The sequence below is a fragment of the Lactuca serriola genome, chromosome 7 (genome assembly GCF_051521515.1).
Source record: "Lactuca serriola cultivar US96UC23 chromosome 7, Lser_US96UC23_V15, whole genome shotgun sequence".
Lineage (NCBI taxonomy): Eukaryota > Viridiplantae > Streptophyta > Magnoliopsida > Asterales > Asteraceae > Lactuca > Lactuca serriola.
The window spans coordinates 175378138-175400700 of NC_136414.1; the positions used below are offsets into that span (position 1 = coordinate 175378138).

Below are 22563 nucleotides of genomic sequence, written 5' to 3' on the forward strand. Positions count from 1 at the left end.
AAACCTAAAAAATTCTAGAAATCTATATCTAGATCTAATTCAATCACACCCAAATTCAGCATCAACATTTTCTTATACATCATCATCGTATTCTTCTTCTACTTTGTATCTATATCCAACTATTGATATGAAAGATATACATAGTGGGTCCAAATATTGGCTCCAAATATTGAGGATAACAGTGGGTGCCGATTGACACATATACAAGCTTGATGAACCCTAAATCAAGAAATCTTGAACTTAGTGAACCCTAAATTTGAAAGGTTCGGACTCGATGGACAAATCAAGAACTAGAGGTTCCGATTGACACATATACAAGCTGTGTTTTTTCTTCCTCCCAGTACCGAGATAGAAGTTGGGTTTTTCTTCATCCTAACTTCTAAGATGAATAATGGTGTCGGGAGGTATACAATCTACATGTTGTCGCCCCCAAATTCAGTATACAATCTACGCGTTCATCTTGGGTCGATGCGTAGAAACAATTTCATCTTGAGTTCTATGGTTTCTACAAATTCGGTGCTCTCTTATGGTGACGACATATCTGAATAAAGAATCAACACCTTCCAGGCCACCTTGACTCCCTGTGTTTCTCTTTGTCACACCACTACCTGTCGAAGTCGGATCTAGAAAGCGAATATTTTATCGATTTACCTTAAATGAGAAATTCAAGAATGGTTTGATTTCAGATGATGAAAGTGAGACACATTGATCTGGGCTTAGAAAGAAATGGGGGAGGTGACATCGAATGAGAAAAAGAGGATGATGGGGGTAGCATGGGGTGGTATTTAATCCCTTTCTTCTTCACTAGATTTCATATGATGGGGGTAGCATGGGGTGGTATTTAATCCCTTTCTTCTTCACTAGATTTCATATGATGCATTTGCAATTGTTGGGTTTTATGTGTCTTTTTTAAGATGCATCTGCAAGTATGAGTTTTTTAATTTCCAAGAAGACAAAATGAGAGAGAGGACCTTTTACATATTAAATAATTATTTTTATTTTTAAAAAAAATAATAATAATAGAAAACATCATAAATGGTCCCTATGGTAATGAAATGACAAAAATGTCCTTCGGTTAATGGACAAAACTTAACGGAGTTAGCAATAAGGACCAATCGTCAAAAGTTTTGGAAGCACATAGACCATCTATGAGGTTTTTAAACCACGGGGACTAAACTTCAGATTTTGGGTAACCACAAGGACCATTTATGATGTTTTTTCATAATCATTTGGTCCACATATTTATATTTTTTGATTTTTCACATTTTCTTAAATGTGTTATTTTTTTTTATATAAGGATCGTAGTTCAGAAGTTGATGCTTCAAAAATATAATATTAGATTTTGCATTGTTATGCTTAGGGTGATAAGAACTTCAATTGAGTTGTGGAATCTCATGAGTTTATGGGGTAATAATGAATGTGGAATTTAATATAATTGGTGACCATGTGGACTTATATTAACCAAAGGGCCAATGGCCTAGCGGTATGGAGTGACCATCTCATAGGAGAGGTTAATGGTTCAAGTTTCGGTGGAGACATATGTTGTTATTTAGGAGTAGATTAATTAGTTTGCCGTTTCAAAAAAAAATGTGGACTCATATTAGTGTTGGAACCGGATGGATTAATGTTAGAACTAACTTGATTTTATAAAATTAACAACAAAAAAGTTAAAAATAAATGTTTGAAAAAAAATATGAATTTTTGGGAAAACCATAAAGCTTATTGGGTTTGATTTTGGGAAAAGTTTTTGCAAAAAATGAGTGATTGTAGACGCCTAGCAGAAGTCTGGACCGGATGGATTAATGTTAGAACTAACTTGATTTTATAAAATTAACAACAAAAAAGTTAAAAATAAATGTTTGAAAAAAAATATGAATTTTTGGGAAAACCATAAAGCTTATTGGGTTTGATTTTGGGAAAAGTTTTTGCAACTTATACTACACACCTTTTTTTTTTTTACTACCTCTAAGACCATCTCCAATGCATTGAACTCATATGAGTTCAATGGATTGACACATATACATTCCACTTACTATACAACTTTACCCATTAAACTCTACACTCCATTAAACTCTATACAATTTAATGGATTGTCACATTATTTATCATTTTCTTTTTATTTATTATTATTTTAAAAAAATTAATTAGCATGAAATTAAAAATTAAAAACTACAATTAAAATTAACATTAATTAAAAAATTAAAATAAAAAATAATATATATATATATATATATATATATATATATATATATATATATATATATATATATATATATATATATGTGTGTGTGTGTGTGTGTGTGTGAGAGAGAGAGAGGAGAGAGAGAATATAGAGTTCAATGGGGATTGAATACCCATTCCATTGAATCCTAGTCACTTTCCCACAATGGGAATTTTGAGTTTAATGATATTAAACTCCCAATTAAACCCTCCATTGAACTCACATTGGAGATGGCCTAAAGGTTCAATCGGTGTGCATGTGGTTGTTCCTGTAGCTCTAGCAAGAACACTTGGAGGAAAACAATACATGACCATTGTATCTTGTTTTTTTGGTTTGTGGACCGCCATTAAAGTTCACACTACAAGTGGATTGACTATGATGGTAAACCAGAATAATGGTGTTCACACGTGTGTAATATGTTCTTGACTTCTAAGTGTTTTGGGTTAAAATATACTCTAGGAAGAAAAGTTAAAAATCAAAATAATATCAAATTCATAAGAGATTAATAATAATAATAATAATAATAATAATAATAATAATAAAAGGGGGATTAATTTAAGTTTATATTTAAAAAATGGAAAAGAAATCTGTGAGACAAGAACCAGTGACTTTTATCATCGTTAGAAACGGGTTTCCAATGGCCTGTAACTGATCACAAATACTCTTAAATTGCTTAGCATAATTAGAGACAGAGAGATTACCCTTCTTAAGTTGACGTAAAGAATCTTTAAGATTCTGGGATCGTTCCTGGGAATCATGGCTGTAGACAGATTCCAAAGTAGTCCACACTTCACGGGGGGTGGAAAGACCAAGAACTTCTGCCATGGATTCTTCAGAGAGGGACGATTGAAGGATCAAAAGAACCTTTTGATCGAGTTCTACCCAAGCATCATGGGCTGGGTTGGGAGCTGCTTTTCCGTCAATGATGGTGGTGGATGGCGGGATGGTAGAGGAACCATCGACATGACTCATCCATTTTTGATGAAGAAGAAGAGGTGTAATCTGATTCTTCCAGAGGAGGTAATTAGAAGAATTTAGCTTGATGGTCAGCATGTGAATGAGGGTATTAAGAGAGAAGGTATTTTCCGAGGAGCCCATCGTCGATTTCAGAGAGGAACAAGAAGAGAGGAGGGGCGATTAGGGTTAGGAACGTGAGATGGCTGATACCATGTGAGAAAGTGATAATTGTTCACCTTGTTTTTTATTAATCAATCTCGAGTACTTATACAAAATACAACAAGAATATAGGAGATATACATGGAATATTGTAAGCTAACTAAAGTAAACAAATAATCTAATTATGTATGAGATTTATCTCCAATAAAATCAAAAGATAGCAAAAGCAGCCCAACCTACATAAAAATAAGGGTAAGAAGCAATTTCATCCATCTTTGAATGTACACCGAGTGTATAAAGTCACATTTGTCCAACCAAGCTTTCCTCATCTGTCAAAGAATGGTCATGAATATATAGGGGTGTTGTTCCGGGGTTTCGGTGAATCAAATAATTTGCATCCAAAACAAAAACCCAAATGTAAACAACAAACCGGTAGAGGATTTTTTTAATACCTGTTTTTTGTTGCTCAAAAAAAGGGGAAAGTTGATTTTCCCCTTTAGAATTATATGTCAAAAGGCCAAATAATTAATGTCCACAATCAGATTAGGCCAACCCATGCTATAATAAAAACAAGCGACTATGTCATGAAATAGTAACAAGTCAAAAGTACCTTCTTTAAGAGCCGGATGAGCAACATTCAGTACCAGAGTAATTGATCCCCTTCTTATAACCCTCTACATACTCCTAACCCTGAATATTACATATAAAATCTATAAATAGCTAAAGCGTACAAGCTAGAATCAAGGAACTATCAACACATAAAAACTAAATGGAAAAGTTTTCTCCACTATTTGTGCTTCATTTTACCAATGTGAACCTTCATTTCTCATCCCTAAGAAAGTGAATAGGACCATTGTGAAACAAGATCCATAAGAACAGGTAGCTGGTATTTCTATTTTCAAACCACATATAAATGAAACAAAAAGGTATACTGGTTCATAACAGTGGAATTAAAAAACTTGGGTGGTTAATTAAGCTAGTTCAAGAAAAGATTTGATGTGCTTAGGTGGAATAAATTTAAAACTTGGTTACTATTTAATGACATTATCCATAAATGCAATTATTAAAGCTAGGCCACGAATTGCTGAAAAAGAAAATTTTGTTAAAGTTTAAGAAAAAAAAATACCAAATGCTTAAAAACATATTTTTATAATAAACAAAATAAATAATAATATATCATCATTTCATGTATTTGGTCCATATTTTCTTTCCCCAGTTTTTTTCTTTGGCTTAGCAGTTGATTCTTCATTTACCTAGCTAAAGCAAAAGCAATATGTTTATTATCTTTCCACTATGGCGAGTCATGCTTCATTTCTCTCTAGATAGTGCATGTCTTATTCATTTATGGTTGAACAACACACAAATGGTCTATATAAAGAACATTGCACGTCCACAGACAATTAAAATATTTCAAACCCTTTTTCCATGGCTTCATACTTGAATCACTTCAGCTTGTTGCAAACAATCTCCCTTTTCTACTTTTTGGTCACCCTCATTTGCAGTGGATCATCACTAACCCATGATGAGGAATGCTCCACCTTGTATCTGTTCAAGCAAAGCTTAATTCATCAAGATGATGAGTTTTGTGCTACTGGTTGGTTTCAAACGTTCCAATCTTGGAAGCCCAGAAGCATTGCATCGGATGCTGGTTTTGATTGTTGTTCGTGGTATGGTGTGGAGTGCAGCAATGACCATGAGTATGGTCATGTCATTGGCCTTGACTTGAGCAAAAGATCTCTTTGTGGGCACATCAATTCTACCAGCACCCTCTTCAGCCTGGTTCATCTTCAAAATACCCCTGGAATTTTATGATACATTCATCAGCGACTTTATTGATTTGATTTTTGTGTTTTCACAGGTGAACATGACGGAGTTCTTATTAAAGTGAAGTTCAGGTATTAACCCTTGATTTGAAAATAAAGGAATAACAAATAAAGATAAATACTTATACTCTTCAATCCCTCTTATAGTTTTCAGAATATTAGAACTTGACTATTTACATTTGATTCTGATTTCACAATTTCAGGCTGACAATTTAGAGACTTGTTTTTGGGAAAAAAAGATGTGTTTTCTCATTCAGAAGAATCCTCAATATATACTGAATATACAAGCTAATTATCAGCTTAAATTACAGATTTCTAGCCTATAAATCAGCTTTACTAAATTATCTACAATTATTGACAATAAAAGACTGTGATAACAAAGATATTTTGCTGACTAATCTAAAGCATAAAATCAGCAAGAAATATGCAGAAATATCTTTAGAATGGAGTTGGTTGATTTTGAGGAAAACCAATTTCTGTAAGGAGACCACGTAACCATATAACCTCAGCACATGCAACAGATATGGCGGGATACTCTGACTCGGTAGATGACTTTGACACGTAGTTTTGCTTTTTGCATTTCCATGAGATGACAACATCACCAAGGAACATACACCATCCAGTTGTAGATTTCCCAGTATCTGCACAACCTCCCCAATCTGCATCACTATAAGCTTGCAGTTGTAGTGATGATCCTGTAGGAAAGAATAGGCCACGATTGGGTGTCCCGAGGATGTAACGAATGATGCGTTTGACTGCATTGAGGTGGAGATGTCGAGGAGAATGCATGAATTTGCTCACGGTATGAACCGCAAAAGAGATATCGGGTCGAGTGATGGTTAGATAGATTAAGCTACCAACTAACTTCCGATATAGAGTAGGATTCTCAAGAAGTTTTCCCTCGTTTCGTCGATATTTTACATTACTTTCCATGGGGGTATCAACAAGATGACTTCCTGTGAGTCCAACTAACTCAACCAGATCTTGAATATACTTGTGTTGATTCACAAAAATCCCTTCTTGTCGATGATGCACCTCTAACCCCAAGAAGTAAGTGAGAGGGCCAAGGTCTTTCATATGAAATGTTGAATGCAACAACTTTTTAATCTCAGTGATAGCTTCCATATCAAAGCCAGTCACAACAATATCATCCACATAAACAAGAAGAATAACTATTCCCTTAGATGTCTTTTGAAGAAAAAGGACGAGTCATATTGGCTTTGAACAAATGAAAAACCAAGAAGGGTAGATCGAAACTTCTCAAACCATACTCTTGGTGCCTATTTCAAGCCATATAGGGATCGTTTTAGTTTGCAAACATCACCAGGTGAGGTACGCATACCATGAGGTAGTTTTATATAAACTTCTTCTTTCAAATCTCCGTGTAAAAATGCATTTTTGACGTCCATTTGGAGTAAAGGCCATGACTGAGAGGCAACGATGGCTAATATGGTACGTACAGTAGTAATCTTGGCTACCGGTGCGAATGTTTCATCATAGTTTAAGCCATACTCTTGTTTGTTTCCAAGGACTACAAAACGAGCCTTGTAACGGTCAATGGATCCATCAAAATGTAACTTGATAGAAATACGAACTTGCTGCCCAAAGGTGTCACGGATGAGGGACATTTCATAACATCCCAAGTTTGATTTTCTTCAAGTGCGAGAAGTTCTGTTTCAATAGCTTTTCTCCAACAATCATGCTCCATTGCCTGTTTATAAGACGAAGGAATGGAAATAGAGGACAAAGTGGTTGTGAAGGATGCATGATTGGAAAAACCATACCTATCAGGAGGTTTACTAGCCCGTGTACTTTGTCTTCGAGTGGCATGTTCACTTGTTGAAACTGGATCAGCAGTAGGGGAATCAGATTGGGAGGGCGCTGGAGGTGTGGGAGGTTGATTTGTTATGTCCTTTTTACGTCTATGATAAACCAATATCGGTTTCGAAGAGGAAGATTCTTCAAAAGAGTCATCAAATATAGGAACTGCAGAAATTGACGGGGAAACATGATCTTTGTAAGTGGAAAAGAAATATTGATTCTCCATAAAAATCACATTTCTGGAAACTCGAATACGACGTACTTTAGGATCATAACAAAGAAAACCTTTCTGGTGAGTGGAATAACCTAGGAAAGCACACTGGGCAGATTGAGCTGTTAGTTTTGTACGTTCATGTGTAGGGAGATGAACATAACATACACAACCAAAGGTACGAAGATTAGAATAATCCGGGTTGCGACCAAATAATCAAGTAAAAGGAGAGAGATGGTTCAATGAGGGAGAAGGGAGTCTGTTAATAAGGTGTGCAACCGTAGAAAGAGATTCACACCAAAACCTAGCAGGTACAAATGACTCCAAGAGAAGTGTATGAACCACATCAAGAAGGTGGCGATTTTTTCTTTCAGCCACCCCATTTTGTTGAGGTGTTGAAGGACACGATCTTTGAGAAATTATGCCATGTTCTTGTAGGAACTCTTGAAAAACATGAGACATATATTCTCCCCCATTGTCGGATCGAAGAATTTTAATTCGAGCCGAAAATTGAGTTTGAACATAAGCATGGAACAACTTGAAAACTGAAAAATACTTCATCTTTAGAACGCATGAAATAAATCCATGTGAAACGACTGTAATCGTCTATAAAGGTAACGAAGTATTTATAATTTGCATGAGAAGTAACCGGTGCCATACCCCAAACATCACTATGTATCAAATCAAAAGGTTGAGTTACGTTAGATGAATGAGTGGGAAAAGGCAAAGTTTTACTTTTTCCAAGTTTACAAGAACTACATTCAAACCGAATATTCTCAAAAGATGACGATTTTTTATTCCCTAGCAAACCAGATTTCAACAAATCAAAAAGAACATGTTTATTTGGATGTCCAAAACGCTTGTGCCACACTTTGTAATCAACAGGAGCAACATTACAAGCAAAAAAAGGCAGCGTTGGATATGAAGAAAAAAGAGAATCAAGAGGAAAAAGATGTCCAGATTTAGGCCCCCTCGCAATCATCTTTCCCGACTGTTGATCCTGCACAATACAACCAAGCTTAGAAAATTCCACTTTGCAATCATTATCGACGAGTTGGCCAACAGAAATAAGATTAGTAGCAAGACCGGAGAAACAAAAAACATTTTTTATGGATACCGAGATGTCACCGGTAGCTGTGATAGATAAGTGATTACCATCAGCGATATGGATTTCAAGATTCACGGTGTATTTCTTTAGGTTGGTAAGAAAATGAGAAGAATTTGTCATATGGTTTGAGGCTCTTGAGTCAAAATACCATGTAGGTGAAAGAGATTTACCGGATATTCCCAAGGAAGAAAATGCAGAAATGATCATTTGTTGAATCATTTCAGGAGTTACAGGTTGTGGTGTATGGGCATTTTGAGTTGAATGAGCTGTATTCATATAACCACCAGCACTTGAAGACCCAACTGATGCAGTATATGCTGTTTCTGATCTTTTAGGAGGCCTGGTAGGACATTCCTTGATAATATGGCCATCCTTTTTGCAATAGTTGCAGAATTTCTTTGGACAATTTGAAGCGTAATGTCCAAATTCTTTGCAACAAAAACATTGAACTGTGCGCATATCCCTACCTCTTGGCTTACCTTGTGTTGCATAAGCCATAGGAACCGTCATGGATCTTTGTTTGTCCAAGTTATTTTGAGTGAGAAGACATTGTTCTTATCGGAATAAATCATTGAGGCATGCATCCAAAGAAGGAATCGAGTCTCGATTCATAAGATTAGATCTAGTGATTTCAAAATCAGATCGAAGCTTCATAAGGAATTGATCTCTTTTAGTAGTTTCATGGACAGCTTGAACAGAACTAAGACCTTCTGGAGGTAAAGTGACATAAACGATATCTGTATATTTAGCCCAAAGATTCATGAAGCAAGAGTAGAAATCAGAGATGGAAAGACTATCCTGTTGAAGGGAAGCTAACTCATGTTCCAGTTGAAATCTTTGAGCGGTGTTGTTCTGACTATAGAGTTTCTTCAAGTGTTCCCACACCCGGGATGCAGTCTTGAAAGGGCGAAGATTTAACACGATATTGGATTCAACAGAACTAATAATCCATGACATGATTTGGGCATCCTTGACCTCCCATTTTGCCTGTTCAATCTTGTTTTTGTCTTTGTCAAGAGTTGGAACTGGAGTGCTGCCATCAATATGGCCCCATAAGTCCTTCCCTTTGACAAAAATTTGGAAATGAAATGACCATGCTGAGTAATTCTTCCCATTGAAGCGAACCAAGAAAGCATCACATTTTTCTGAGGACATGGTAGACATGAAGCTACAAGAACTTGATCAAGAATAACTAAGAGCAAGATATTAAATTGGGATCAAGAGAAAAAAAAAGACCAGACACTGATCAGAATTGTGGCTCTGATACCATGACAATTTAGAGACTTGTTTTTGGGAAAAAAAGATTTGATTTCTCATTCAGAAGAATCCTCAATATATACCGAATATACAAGCTAATTATCAGCTTAAATTACAGATTTCTAGCCTATAAATCAGCTTTACTAAATTATCTACAATTATTGACAATAAAAGACTGTGATAACAAAGATATTCTGCCGATTAATCTAAAGCATAAAATCAGCAAGAAATCTGCAGAAATATCTTTGACATAGGCAAATAGGACAACTTCAGGTGCCAACTGCTCACCATGAGTCTGTAAGGGTATAACCAAATGTTGGAATTTAATATGTGTTATATGTTGCTCTATAATCGATTGTGCTAGAATTAACTTTGTATGTTGAAAAATATGCATTTTTATGATTTCTAAGGTTTTTTGTTTTCTATAGAACCTAAACCTATATATATATATATATATATATATATATATATATATATATATATAGCCCTGTCAAAAATACCGGTTACCCGAATTACCCACCCGATTTTTCGGGTAATGGGTAAATCGGGTATCGGGTTAATTTTTCCGGGTAAGTGGGTAACCCAAATTTTTTTCAGGTCGGGTAAAGGATAAGTTGTTTGGGTTTCGGGTATACCCAATTACCCGAAGTATATATAAGAAATAATGTCCCTTTATGAGTTTATCTAACCCTCCCAATTCCCAAATCCCAATTTTCCTTGTTGAGGCTCGTTCTATTTTCTCCACGTCAAAAAACCCTTGTACCTCGTCCGCTCTTCGTTAGTATTCGTCACCAATAGATGACTATATTGAAGCAGAAGATGAGACGATTGAAGTTGACAACCCAACCAATGATCAAGTTTCACAAGAAAAATAGAAAAAAAAAATAAAGAATTCAACCCAAGATCGAAAGTTTGGAAAGAATACTTGATATCTCAAATATTATTGAGTAAAAAATCTCAATGTTCAAAGTTTAGCACGACATATTTATTTCATTACATTTATTTTTAGGTGCCATTAAAAAATTTAAAAAAAATATTAAAAATCGGGTAATACCCGAATTACCCTTACCCGACCCATTACCCGAATTTAATTTGGGTAGGGTAACGGGTAAATTTTTTTATATGAAAAACCCGACTTACCCGACCTGAATTACCCGAAACCCAAAAATTTTACCCGATCAACACCCCTATATATATAGATGTTATTTTGTTTTTTACATTTATTGTGTGCTAGAATGCACCAATAGAAATTTAGTAAATTAAATAATTATTTAATTAAATAAATATCAATATTAAATGATTTCTATTATTATATGTATATTAAATGATATCCATAATCATAATTCTCTTTTTATGGAAACTAATTAAATCTGTTATTAATGTCAGCAATAATATTCTTTCAGAATGAATTTGCATCTAGGTTTTTATATATGAGTTCGTATTTTGTTTCAGGACTCACTCACTTTAAATACAATAAAGTTGCATAGAATATGAAGAATGATAGTGTATTCTACTAGAATACACTCTCATTCTGCTGGATTAGATTCTCATTCTTCTAGATATCAATTAATTCTGAAAGAATATTATTGTTGACATTAATGACGAATTTAATTGGTTTCCATAAAAACGAGTTATATGTATGGATAGAATTTAATATACATATAATTAATACTAAATTCCTATTGGTGCATTCTAGCACACAATAGATATGTAAAACATTTGAACCTACCTCTCTCTCTCTCTCTCTATATATATATATATATATATATATATATATATATATATATATATATAGAGAGAGAGAGAGAGAGAGAGAAGTTTAATAGAGAACCATTATTAATCAAGGAACCAATGAACCAATCCAAAGCGTCGAAATTTAAAGCTATCAACGACAAAAGGAAAGATTGTAAACTTTTATAGTGGACCCACGTGTACCGAATTATAACAAAACTCACTTCCTTTTTTTCATTTAAAATTTTTTTTATGCCAAGTCTTTTATCGAAAAAAAACCCGAATATACCGTTGTTCATAATTTTTCGTCATTTTTCCATAGATATCCATGATGATATATAAAAAACAAACTTTTTTTTTCGAAAAAAACTCACTTAATTTTCTTAGTTTTTTCAATATTTAAGTTTATTTTTATAAAAAAACTAATTATACAAAAATATTAATTTTTTGTACTTTATTAATAAACATTAACACCGATTTTAAAAAAAAACCTCGAACAGTGTAGATTCACATTGTGAATCTAAACCGCAAATATTTCAGTTTTTAACATTTATAATATGAAAAATCTCGAACAGTTCAGATTCACATTGTGAATCTGAATTACTATTATGCACACTATGAATCTCAGAAGGTTCACAAAAAAAACCTCGATCAGTGTAGATTCACACTGTGAATCTAAATTGTAAATATTTCAAATTTTAATATTCACAATGCGAAAAAGCTCTGATCAGTTCAGATTCACACTGTGAATCTGACTTATTATTATGCACACTGTGAATCTGAGGAGGTTCACAATGTGAATCTGAACATGTTTACAATATAAATCTGAACAGGTTCACAATGTGAATCGGAACTGAAATATCGTTTTTTTTAACATGAATATTTGTAACGCCTCGTTCTTAAAGTACTTATTTATGAGTCCCCGAGATTTAAAAGGAAGGGTATTTTGGTCCTTTTATGGGAAATGGGTTTCATCCGAGAAGTTTTCGGACCAGGGTATGTATCTAGAAGCGTAGGGCTTCTCGCCACCTCTTCGTGGATATAAAGTTCATCGAAAACAGAGCTAGAATGAGGGAGTTATGACACTTTGAAGATATTGGCATTTATAGCCCTTAATGGGAAAAATTGTTAAGGAAGGCCAAGTATGAGAATGGGACACGCGTGGGTACGCCCAGCATAATGGGTAAATGGACACGGGTGCAAGGTCGAGTACGCCCAACGTACTCTCAGAGTCCTAAAACCCTAAAATTAGGGTCAACCACTATATAAGGAACATAATGGTTCTTACCCTAGCCTCCATAAACACTCTCTTAACCTCAGAAACCCTAGTTAGCCGTCCCACCTCTGTTGTTGGGTGTGTTTGGCCTTGGAAAGCTTGTTTTGGCAAAAGAGAGGCTAGAAGAAGAAATAGGAAGTTGTCAAAGAAGGAGTTGAGTGGCTGGAGCTTATAGATCTGGAAAGACATCATCCTTTGGAGCCTATCTGAGGTATAAAGCTTCTTGCTTGACATTTATATTGTGTAGATCTATATGTTGTGAAGCTTTGACACCATTCTTGTCCCAAAAGTTCTCATCTTGATGCATGTTTCGAGTTGGTCGAGATTATATGTTCTTTCAGACCTTAGGAGAGGTCTTGAGTGAGAAAAATGAGGTCCCAAGGGCTGTGGTTGTTCCATGTGTGAGATAGATAGGTCTTAATGCATTAAGACCCTGGATAAAGAGATTTATGGACGTCCCAAGCAATAAAGTTTAAGACTTTATGAATCCTAGGCACATTTGGTCTATGGATCTGAAGTTTGGACTTAAGAGCTAAAGCCATTAAGATAATACGAGATGTTGTAGTTCAGCGGAGTTACGCCCAGCGTAAGCTGAGAGTACGCCCAACGTAGCGGGTCTGTGTCCCGTTTCCTTTTTGCGACCAGCGTTGTACGCCTAGCGTACTCCCTATGTTTGGTTTTCATGTTGGGCCTTAGGGTTTGGGCTGTTATTGGGCTGCTAAATTTTGGGCCGTGGCTGGACATTATGGATGGAGTATTGTGGACCCATTAATTATTATGGACCATAGGTCTAGGCCCATTTGGTGAGGTGGGCCCAATTTAGTAAATTGGGCCAATAGTGGGCTTTGCTTCGGACTTTTGGTCTTTGGGCCATTAGTGGGCTTGAGAGCTTATCTAGTATTGGGCCTTTCATAATTTGATTGTGGGCCTTAGTCATGGGCCGGATTGAGTTAAGGGTAAATTGGTCAATTTACCCTTGGAAGGGTATTGTGCTTAGCCTAATGATTATTTTTGCTATGTTGGCTAGTTCGGGAATTTCGGTGAGGCGGTGATTCGGGAATCTGCTTTTTCAGTTCAGAGTTTCGTCAGTTGTGAGGTGAGTTATCCTCACTATATCAACAGGGTCTAAGGCACCAAGGCCGACCCTTTTATCGGACTGAGATCCGGGTATCATTGTTATGTTATTGCTTTGCTATGTTTGCATCCTAGTAGTTAGGATGGTATTATGTTAGAGACCTGGTTAAGGTCGGTATCCTGGTATATAGGATGATGCTATGCTAGTGACCGGTTAGGTCGGTATCCTGGTTAGGAGGATGTTACGTTATGTGATCTGTTAGATCGGTTGATCGAATGTAAATTGTTATATGCTTGAATGTTTATGTGCACATGGTTGTTGGGCTGGGGTTGGGTTGAGGCGGGTCCTGCTTTGTGCTGTAGGCCAACATACCCAGGGGGAACCGGTTGTCCCGAAGGCCCAACGAGCGGTCCGGATAGGCTGTAGGCCCCAAGAGGGCGGACCAGACGTGCCGAGGCTCGGAGAGTGGACCAAGCTGACTGAAGGCCCAATGTGGCGGACCAGTCATACTGTAGACTCAGAGAGTGGACCAGGTGGATTGAAGGCCCGGTGCGGGCGGACCAATCACACTGCAGACTCGATGTACATCGCTAGACTCGGAGGGTGGACCAGGTGGACTGTTGGCCGGTGCGGCGGACCAGTCACACAGTAGACCCGAAGTGCATGGTTGTTTTGTGTTCTGATATGATATGGCATGTTATGCGTGTATGGTATATGTGGTTGGTATTTTGGGGGTATCTCACTAAGCTTTCGGGCTTACAGTTGTGGTTTAATGTTTTTTAGGTTCTTCAGGAGACCGTGGCAAGGCAAAAGCGTGATCGTACCGCTCCTCACGATTATGTTTTATGATGTGATTCTGGGAAGAATCTGATAATAATTGTATTGAAAACCTTTTTGTAATAACATTAAGAAAATGAGTTGTTTTTGAAAAGTTACAATTGGTTGTAATTTTATGGTCGTTACAATATAAATCTTTGTTTAAAAAGTACAAATAATCTGAATTTTGATATATTTATTAATTTTTTTTCTATAAAAAAATACACATGAACTTTTTTCATCAAAGAAAATGAAGTGGGTTTTTTAGAAAAAAAAAGTTCGTTTTTTATATATTATCATGGATCTCTATGGAAAGAGGACGAAAAATCGCGAAAAACAGTATATTCGGTTTTTTTCGATAAAAAACATGCCTAAAAAAATTTTAAACGAAAAAAAGTGGTGAGTTTTTTTTAACGTGTAGATTTTTTGTTATAATCCGGTGTGTGTGCGTCCAATGTAAAAGTGTACATCTATTTCATTGGCCGTTGATCGTTATAATTTCCGACTTTCACGATTGGTTTATTGGTTCTTTGGTTAATTATGATTCTCTATTGAATCTTGTTAGTGATTTGTTATCATCAATATTATTTAAGTGTAATGGGATTACTTTGTTGACCAAATGTGATCTTGATAAATATTAAACAAGTAAAGAAGGTGTGGAGTACACACTTGTTTAAGTTTGATCAAGTTTTCAAAGTACACTGTCATTTAGTGGCGAAGCCGCTAAACGAACGGGTATACGGGGGCAGCGCCCCTAGGAGCGGGGTCCAAGGGGCAAAGCCCCTGGCTGGGGTCGAAAAACGTTACTATATAAAAAATGCATCAGAAAAACGTATTTTCAGAGAATTGACCATTGTTTGACCCTTATCCAAACTTCCGTTTTATGTCAGTTTTTACATATTATGACAGTTTGAAACTGTCATATGACAGTTTTTCAAACAAAGATCATAAATTCGGTTTTGGTCTCATTTTCTGGTAAAAAAAAATGAAATAATCATCAAAGCATTCCAAATTCTTGTCTCTCTGAGTCTTATCCGATTAAAGAATATTGAGAGTATCACCCAAATGCTTTAATCTGAAAGTGTTTTACGCAATTCTCAGAATTTCAAGTCTTACTATATCCCAATTCTAACAAATCTCAGCCTATATATATATATATATATATATATATATATATATATATATATATATATATATATATATATATATATATATATATAATAAGAAAAAAAAACCAACACATTAATTAGGGACGTTGTGAGGCCTGTGTCGAGGGCTCCATCTTATTAGTGTCGAGGGCTCCATCTTATTAGTGCTTGTCTATGCTACATTCTAAAAGGACAAAAAGAAGACTTTCATGAAGTCGTCTATAGTTGACTTACTACTTGGCTATTTTTTTTACTATAGATAATTTGTTAGGTTTATTGTAAAAGAACGAATTAATAAAAGAATTTGAAGAAAACGAGTATTAATAAAAAGATCCTAGCAAGTCGCCAAAAGATCCATGGATCAGTTCTATTTTACAAATATTTGTAAGACTTCTGGTTTTGTTGCTCTCTTTCGCTTCCATTTCAAAAATATTTTTTTGATATAGTTTAATTAATTATTTATTAATTATAGAGGAAAACTGAATATACCCTTAACAGTATATAAACTTAGGTTCCCAAACTCATTATAATACGTTGTTTTATTTGATATATTTATTATAATGTTTCTTAAACTTCAACCCTAACTTAATTTACTTTTGAAGATTTTCGAAATTTTATTATTATCTTCTTCTTATATCACATCTTTTTGTCGAACAACTACTTAACTATATATATTATAGTTGAAAATAAAAATTATGTAAGAAGTTGAATTATAAGAACATTGGACAATTACAATGTATATATATGATATAAAACGACGTAGTATGGTGAGTTTGGATACTTAAGCTTGTATATATATTATTTATGTATATTGTTATATATACATATATTATATATGTATATATAATAATATTAATAAACATATAATCAATAAATACATATATGATATATGTATTATTATTTGTATCAAACTCTTTCTTTATTTATAGAATATTTATATTTTACATTATATATATATATATATATATATATATATATATATATATATATATATATATATATATATATATATAAAGGACATTGGAAGTTTGAACAGTAAACTTTCCATGTTTTTAATATTAACACTATAGTTTTACTTTTTTTTAATTTTGCCACTAAAGTTTCAATAAATTTTTTCTTTTTATAATTTTGCCATTTTATTTTTACTTCTTCATATTTTTGCCACTAAACTTTCACTTTTACTTCTTTAAAACCCTTTTTCTTTATTCTTCTATAATTTTACCACTTTATGTTTATTTTTTTTTTAAAATTTTGCCACTAAAGTTTCAACAAACATTTCCTCTTTATAGTTTTGACAGTTTATTTTTACTTCTTTATATTTTTGCCACTAAATTTTCACTTTTAACCACTATATTTTTACTTTTTTATAATTTGGCCACTAAAGTTTCAACAAACTCTTCGTCTTTAGAATTTTTGCACTTTATTTTTACTTCTTTATATTTTTGTCACTAAACTTTCACTTTTACTTCTTTACAACCATTTTTCTTTATTCTTTATCGTTTTCGTCTACCGTATTCTTGTATCATTTTTTTTTTCTAAAGATTCAGTTTTGACTTTTCTGACATGTTTTTTATATTTTCTCAAAAGTGCTCCGTTTCTTTAATCCATTTACAGTTTTGTCTCTCATTTTTCAAGGTTATTCTATTTTGATACTTTTTTTTATTCTATTATTAACCCGAACTTTTTAGCATTCAGACTTTTGTCAAATGTTTTCTAAAAAGTTGCTAAAATTAATCATTTTTCTTTATTTTTTGTAGTTTTCGGCTATCATATTATTCTACCCTTATTTTTCTAAAAAGAATGACCCGTGCAACGCGCGGGCCTTTTCCTAGTTTATATTAAATTCTCAAGAATCTGTATTACTATTTTACATTAAATGTAATATATTTTTAATTCTATATTGAACTTTTGAATACTTTCATCATTTATTAGGTAAGAAATTAATGCGTATGACCTTTGACATGTGTATTTGTTAAATCATCACAGTTGTAAATTGTAATTTGAATTAACATTCAAAATTTTTATGAAATAATTAATAACTAAGCATACAATAAATTTTGAACTTTTGTTAATTCAGAACCTTTTCTAAAGAGATGCTAGGTTATTATTATTATTATTATTATTATTATTATTATTATTATTATTATTATTATTATTTAGCACAAAATTAGACAAATGGAACAACTAAAGATTAAAGTAATATATACTAATTTATCTGAAAACATTAGTAGAGAAATCAATTGTTTTTAACATTCCAACTTTTATAGATTTCAGAAGAAACGATACTAATACAAGATTTTTAGATTATTATTAAATTTTTGCAAATAAACGAAAGTCTTTTTTCCTTGTATTTGGTCTATATTCTATAATTTTCTCTTCTATCGATCGTCTTTTTTAGCTTTATTAGTTGATTCTTGAGCTACAATATTTCATTGGTTCCCCCCGCTCTTAACCATGTGACATCTTATCTAGGTAGGTTGTTAATCTTGGAGAAGGTCTATATAATGAAGGTTACCCGTCCATAGACAATCAAAATATTAAACCTACTTTCTTCCATGGCTTCATACATGAATCACTTCAGCTTGTTGCAAGCCATCTCCCTTTTATACGTTTTGTTCACACTCACCTGCACAGGATCATCACCTAGCCATGATGAGGAATGCTCAGCCTTGTTTCAGTTTAAGCAAAGCTTAATTCATCAAGATGATGCGCTTTGCAATGCTAGTTGGTTTCAAACCTTCCAGTCTTGGAAGCCAACTAGCAATGCATCTGATGCTGGTTTTGATTGTTGTTCGTGGTATGGGGTGGAGTGCAGAAATGACCATGGGAATGGTCATGTGATCGGCCTTGACTTGAGCGAATGCTCTCTTTGCGGGCATATCAATTCTACCAGCATCCTCTTCAGCCTTGTTCATCTTCAAAGCCTAAACCTTGCCATGAACAACTTTGTTGAATCTCAAATCCCATCTGAGATTGCTCATCTAAAGCAATTAAGAAGCCTCAATCTCTCTTATTCTGGGTTTAGTGGCCAAATCCCGAGCGAAATCTCACAGTTGATGCAACTGTCTTCCTTAGATCTGTCGATGAATCTACTAAAGCTTCGAACTCCTAGTGGCTTCAAGAATCTAGTGCAAAACTTAACAGGACTCGAAGAACTCGATCTCTCATGGGTTGACATTAGTTCTTCCGTACCTAATTTCTTGGCCAACTTTTCTTCTTTGAGGTCAATCAGGCTGTATAACTGTTTTCTTCAGAATGAATTCCCAAGAGCCATACTTGAGATGCCAAAGTTAGAAATACTTGATGTGGCATCAAATACCAACCTCATTGGTTCCATTCCTGAATTTCATAACAGCAGCTTGCTTAAATTGGGCCTTTCGGATTGCTCTTTCTCAGGTACCATTCCAGGTTCGCTTTCTAACTTGACGCAACTCAATTTCTTGAGTCTTGCTGGCAATAAGTTCACAGGCTTTGTTCCTTCATTGGCAAGTCTCTTAAAACTCAATGTTTTGAATCTTAGTGGTAACAAATTCAAAAAGGGACGCTTGCCCAATTGGCTTGCCAAGCTAACAAAACTTAATGAACTGCATCTAATTGGTATGAACATAAAAGGTGAAATCCCACCCTTTCTTGCAAACCTAACCGAGCTTGGTGTGGTCACGATGGGAAGAAATTTCCTTACTGGTCATATACCATCATCATTTTTCAACCTCACAAAACTAACATATATACAACTTCAAGAAAATCAATTGCAAGGACCAATTTCAAGCTCATTTTCCAAATTCAAAAGTCTTCAATTTGTTAGCCTATTCTCGAATAATCTCGAAGGGAGGGTAGACATAGACATGTTCCTACACCTCAACAAACTTGATACTCTCAGGTTAGGTGATAACAAGATATCATTACTTCTCCCCAACAACTACACCAATAACACATTACCACAACTAATTGAATTGAACCTCAAATCATGCAACTTGAAGGAATTTCCTTCCTTTTTGCGCTTCCAAGATAAATTGATAGACTTACGTCTCAATGACAACAAAATTGATGGCCTGGTACCGGTGTGGATTTGGAATAACAGCAAAGAAACATTACAGAAGATTGACCTTTCATACAACTCCATCACTGGCTTTCATCAGCATCCTCGTTTTCTCCCATGGAGACGTTTACAACTATTTTTCATCAGTCATAATCAGGTACAAGGGCAGCTACCAATTCCACCACAAACCACAGTTGTTTATGCAGCCGAAAATAACAATCTGAACGGAGAAATACCACCAATGATATGTGAATTGAAATCTCTTCAATCGTTGGATGTGTTTTCTAATAACATAAGTGGAACACTTCCTCCATGTTTGGGTAGCTTAAGCAATTCGTTGTCGTTTTTGGATCTGAGCAGAAACAACTTTCATGGCAAAATTATGAATTCATTTATGCACGGATGCATGTTGAAAAGTTTTGATGTGAGTGAAAATAGATTTATGGGTCAGCTCCCAAGATCATTGACAAATTGTACCAATTTAAAGGTTCTCTCTCTTGGAGCTAACTCTTTTGATGATGTATTTCCTTTTTGGATGGGAACTCTTCCGGAGTTGCAAGTTCTTGATTTGCGGTCTAACAAACTTTATGGTCCAATTCAAGGTTCCACAGATGTTTCCACACAGTTCTCTAAGTTACGGATCATTGACCTCTCTAACAATGGTTTTAGTGGTCAATTGGACCAAAAGTACTTCCAAACTTGGAATGCAATGAAATCTGTTGGCAAATCATCTGTTATGGAAGTCAATGACAAATTATCTGGTTTCATTTGGGATTATACAATAAGAGTAATTCACAAAACTGTCAATACACAGTACGAACATATCTTAACCATAGATATGGCTATTGATCTCTCTTGTAATCATTTTGAAGGAGAAATCCCACTATCAATCCAAGATCTTCAAGGGCTTCAATCACTCAATCTTTCCAACAATCATTTTACGGGACACGTTCTGCCCTCACTAGAATCTCTAAAGAATGTCGAAGCTTTGGATCTCTCCCACAATAAATTATCTGGAGAAATTCCTCAACAGTTGGTGCAACTCAACTTCCTTTCAATTTTCAATGTGTCATTCAACAATCTTGAGGGGCGCATACCCCAGGGAAAGCAGTTCAATACATTCGACAGGAGCTCCTACATGGGGAATTCTCGATTGTGTGGACATCCTTTATCCGAGGAATGTCAAATTTCAAAGGCTTCAAGACTTCCACCACCAACCAATTTGTCTGGATCTCTCTTCCCAAGTGAAAGAATTGATTGGATCATCATATTCTGTGGAGTTGGAAGTGGGCTGGTTGTTGGGATTTTTATTGGAAACTCTCTATATGGAAGATATAGTGATCAGTCCACAAAGAGGAAGGACAGATGGGTAAGGCCACTTCGTAACACAAGGAGAAACCAAGGTACAATAATCCTTTATATTACCTTACAACTTTGAAGCTATTTTCCAAGACAATATTATATGAGCGTCATCTACAAAACTCTGATACTTTTATAAAGGATTTTTTTTAAACTACATTTGTTACTTGAAAGCAATCGTTACAAGATATTTGTGTGATTAACCGAGATATGTTTCTTAACATTGTCTTGTTAACAGTTACTTTCAGGTTAATTTTCATCATTATCAAAAACATTATTAAGCTATAGGGTGAGATTCAATACAGAACCATTATAATCATGGAACAAAAGAACCAATCTTTTTTTTCAACTTTAAGAGCATATCTTTAATCAATAAAAAAAAAACTAAAAATACAGGAATTCATAACTTTTATCCTATTTCAAATGATATCAAATTCGATAAAAAAATATGGACATTGTTTGTTTCGTCAAATTCACAGTGTGAATCTGTGCAGATTCATAATTGTGAATCTAAATTCATACGGTGAATCCGAAAAATACATTAGCATGCATAATGTGAAGTTATGAATTTAGATATTTTTAGTTTTTTATTTTTTCGATAAAGAATAAGGTCTAAAACTTGAAAAAATGTTTGGTTCATTGGAGAACCATTTTTAATGGTTCTCTATTGAAGCTTTCCCTTAAATTATATATCAAACCAGATATGGATCTAAGCAAAGATTGTATTATTTACATATTTTAAATTTAAAATACTATGGAAAATAATTTTAATTTTTTACTTGGATACGTTATCTGTCCAACTATGTGATGTTAGTCTGTATTTTCAACAAGGTATTCTTTTACTGTACATTTATGATGGTATTTATGAAGGCATGATTGTGTCGAATGTGTTATATATGGTATGGTACATGTTTAAAGTATATTGTTATATAACCATATTTTCTCATGTACACATTTTATGAATGTGTGGATGCAACATTTTCTATAGATAGGAAACCATGAATTACCATCATAATCCTTACCTTAACATGTATCTCAGGAGTATCATAGCTTCAAGTTCGAAGGACAAGGAGAAGATGTATAAGGTCAAGGATTTGAGTCTAATTATTGTTAAGTATGTGGATTTTCTCTGAGTTAGGATTTTAGTTTGTTTACTATTAAGTATGTGTCTTTCAATTAAATTTCTTTGAGTTAGACTTTTGTTGTAAGATTTTTTATATACCTTAGACTTGTGTTGCTTATGTGTATCCTTGATACATAAAAGGCATATTTGTTTTAAAATGTGATATACTAACTTGGACTATATTCTCGACGATTTTTGTGTCAATGTGTTTCTTGCACGCTTTTAAACAACTTCATGGCTTGCTTTACTCATTTAACTAACATCAATTTCTACGTTAAGTCAACAATAACCCTTATAATAAGAAACTCCCAATATCTGATCTCTTTTGGGTTGATTCTGAGGCTTGATAACGGTTATATCTTAACTAGTAAGTATTAACCATACTTTTATCACCAATTTTGAGCAATATCAAACCAAGACATCAATTCAATACACATTC

At 34.3% G+C, this 22563-nt stretch overlaps 2 protein-coding genes across 2 annotated transcripts; one reads left to right on the top strand and one right to left on the bottom strand.

The window, feature by feature from the left end:
- Window positions 1-7039: 7039 nt before the first annotated feature.
- LOC145062175 (uncharacterized) lies at window positions 7040-9100 on the bottom strand. Its single transcript, XM_079009806.1, has 2 exons — window positions 8471-9100; window positions 7040-8192 (listed from the first exon to the last, which is right to left on the bottom strand). The coding sequence occupies exons 1-2, from the start codon at window positions 8808-8810 to the stop codon at window positions 8155-8157; spliced, it is 378 nt and encodes a 125-aa protein (XP_078865932.1). The 5' UTR covers window positions 8811-9100; the 3' UTR covers window positions 7040-8154.
- Window positions 9101-18034: 8934 nt separating this feature from the next.
- LOC145061545 (receptor-like protein 7) lies at window positions 18035-22313 on the top strand. Its single transcript, XM_079009057.1, has 2 exons — window positions 18035-21045; window positions 22041-22313. The coding sequence occupies exons 1-2, from the start codon at window positions 18159-18161 to the stop codon at window positions 22049-22051; spliced, it is 2898 nt and encodes a 965-aa protein (XP_078865183.1). The 5' UTR covers window positions 18035-18158; the 3' UTR covers window positions 22052-22313.
- The last annotated feature ends 250 nt before the right edge of the window (window positions 22314-22563 follow it).

Excerpts from the sequence above, each read along its gene's own strand:
- LOC145061545 (XM_079009057.1), top strand. The coding sequence starts at position 18,159 with ATGGCTTCATACATGAATCACTTCAGCTTGTTGCAAGCCATCTCCCTT.
- LOC145062175 (XM_079009806.1), bottom strand. The coding sequence starts at position 8,810 with ATGACGGTTCCTATGGCTTATGCAACACAAGGTAAGCCAAGAGGTAGG. Across the intron at positions 8,193-8,470 it reads TTCTTCCTTGGGAATATCCG|GATCAACAGTCGGGAAAGAT; the intron begins GTAAATCTCTTT and ends TGTATTGTGCAG.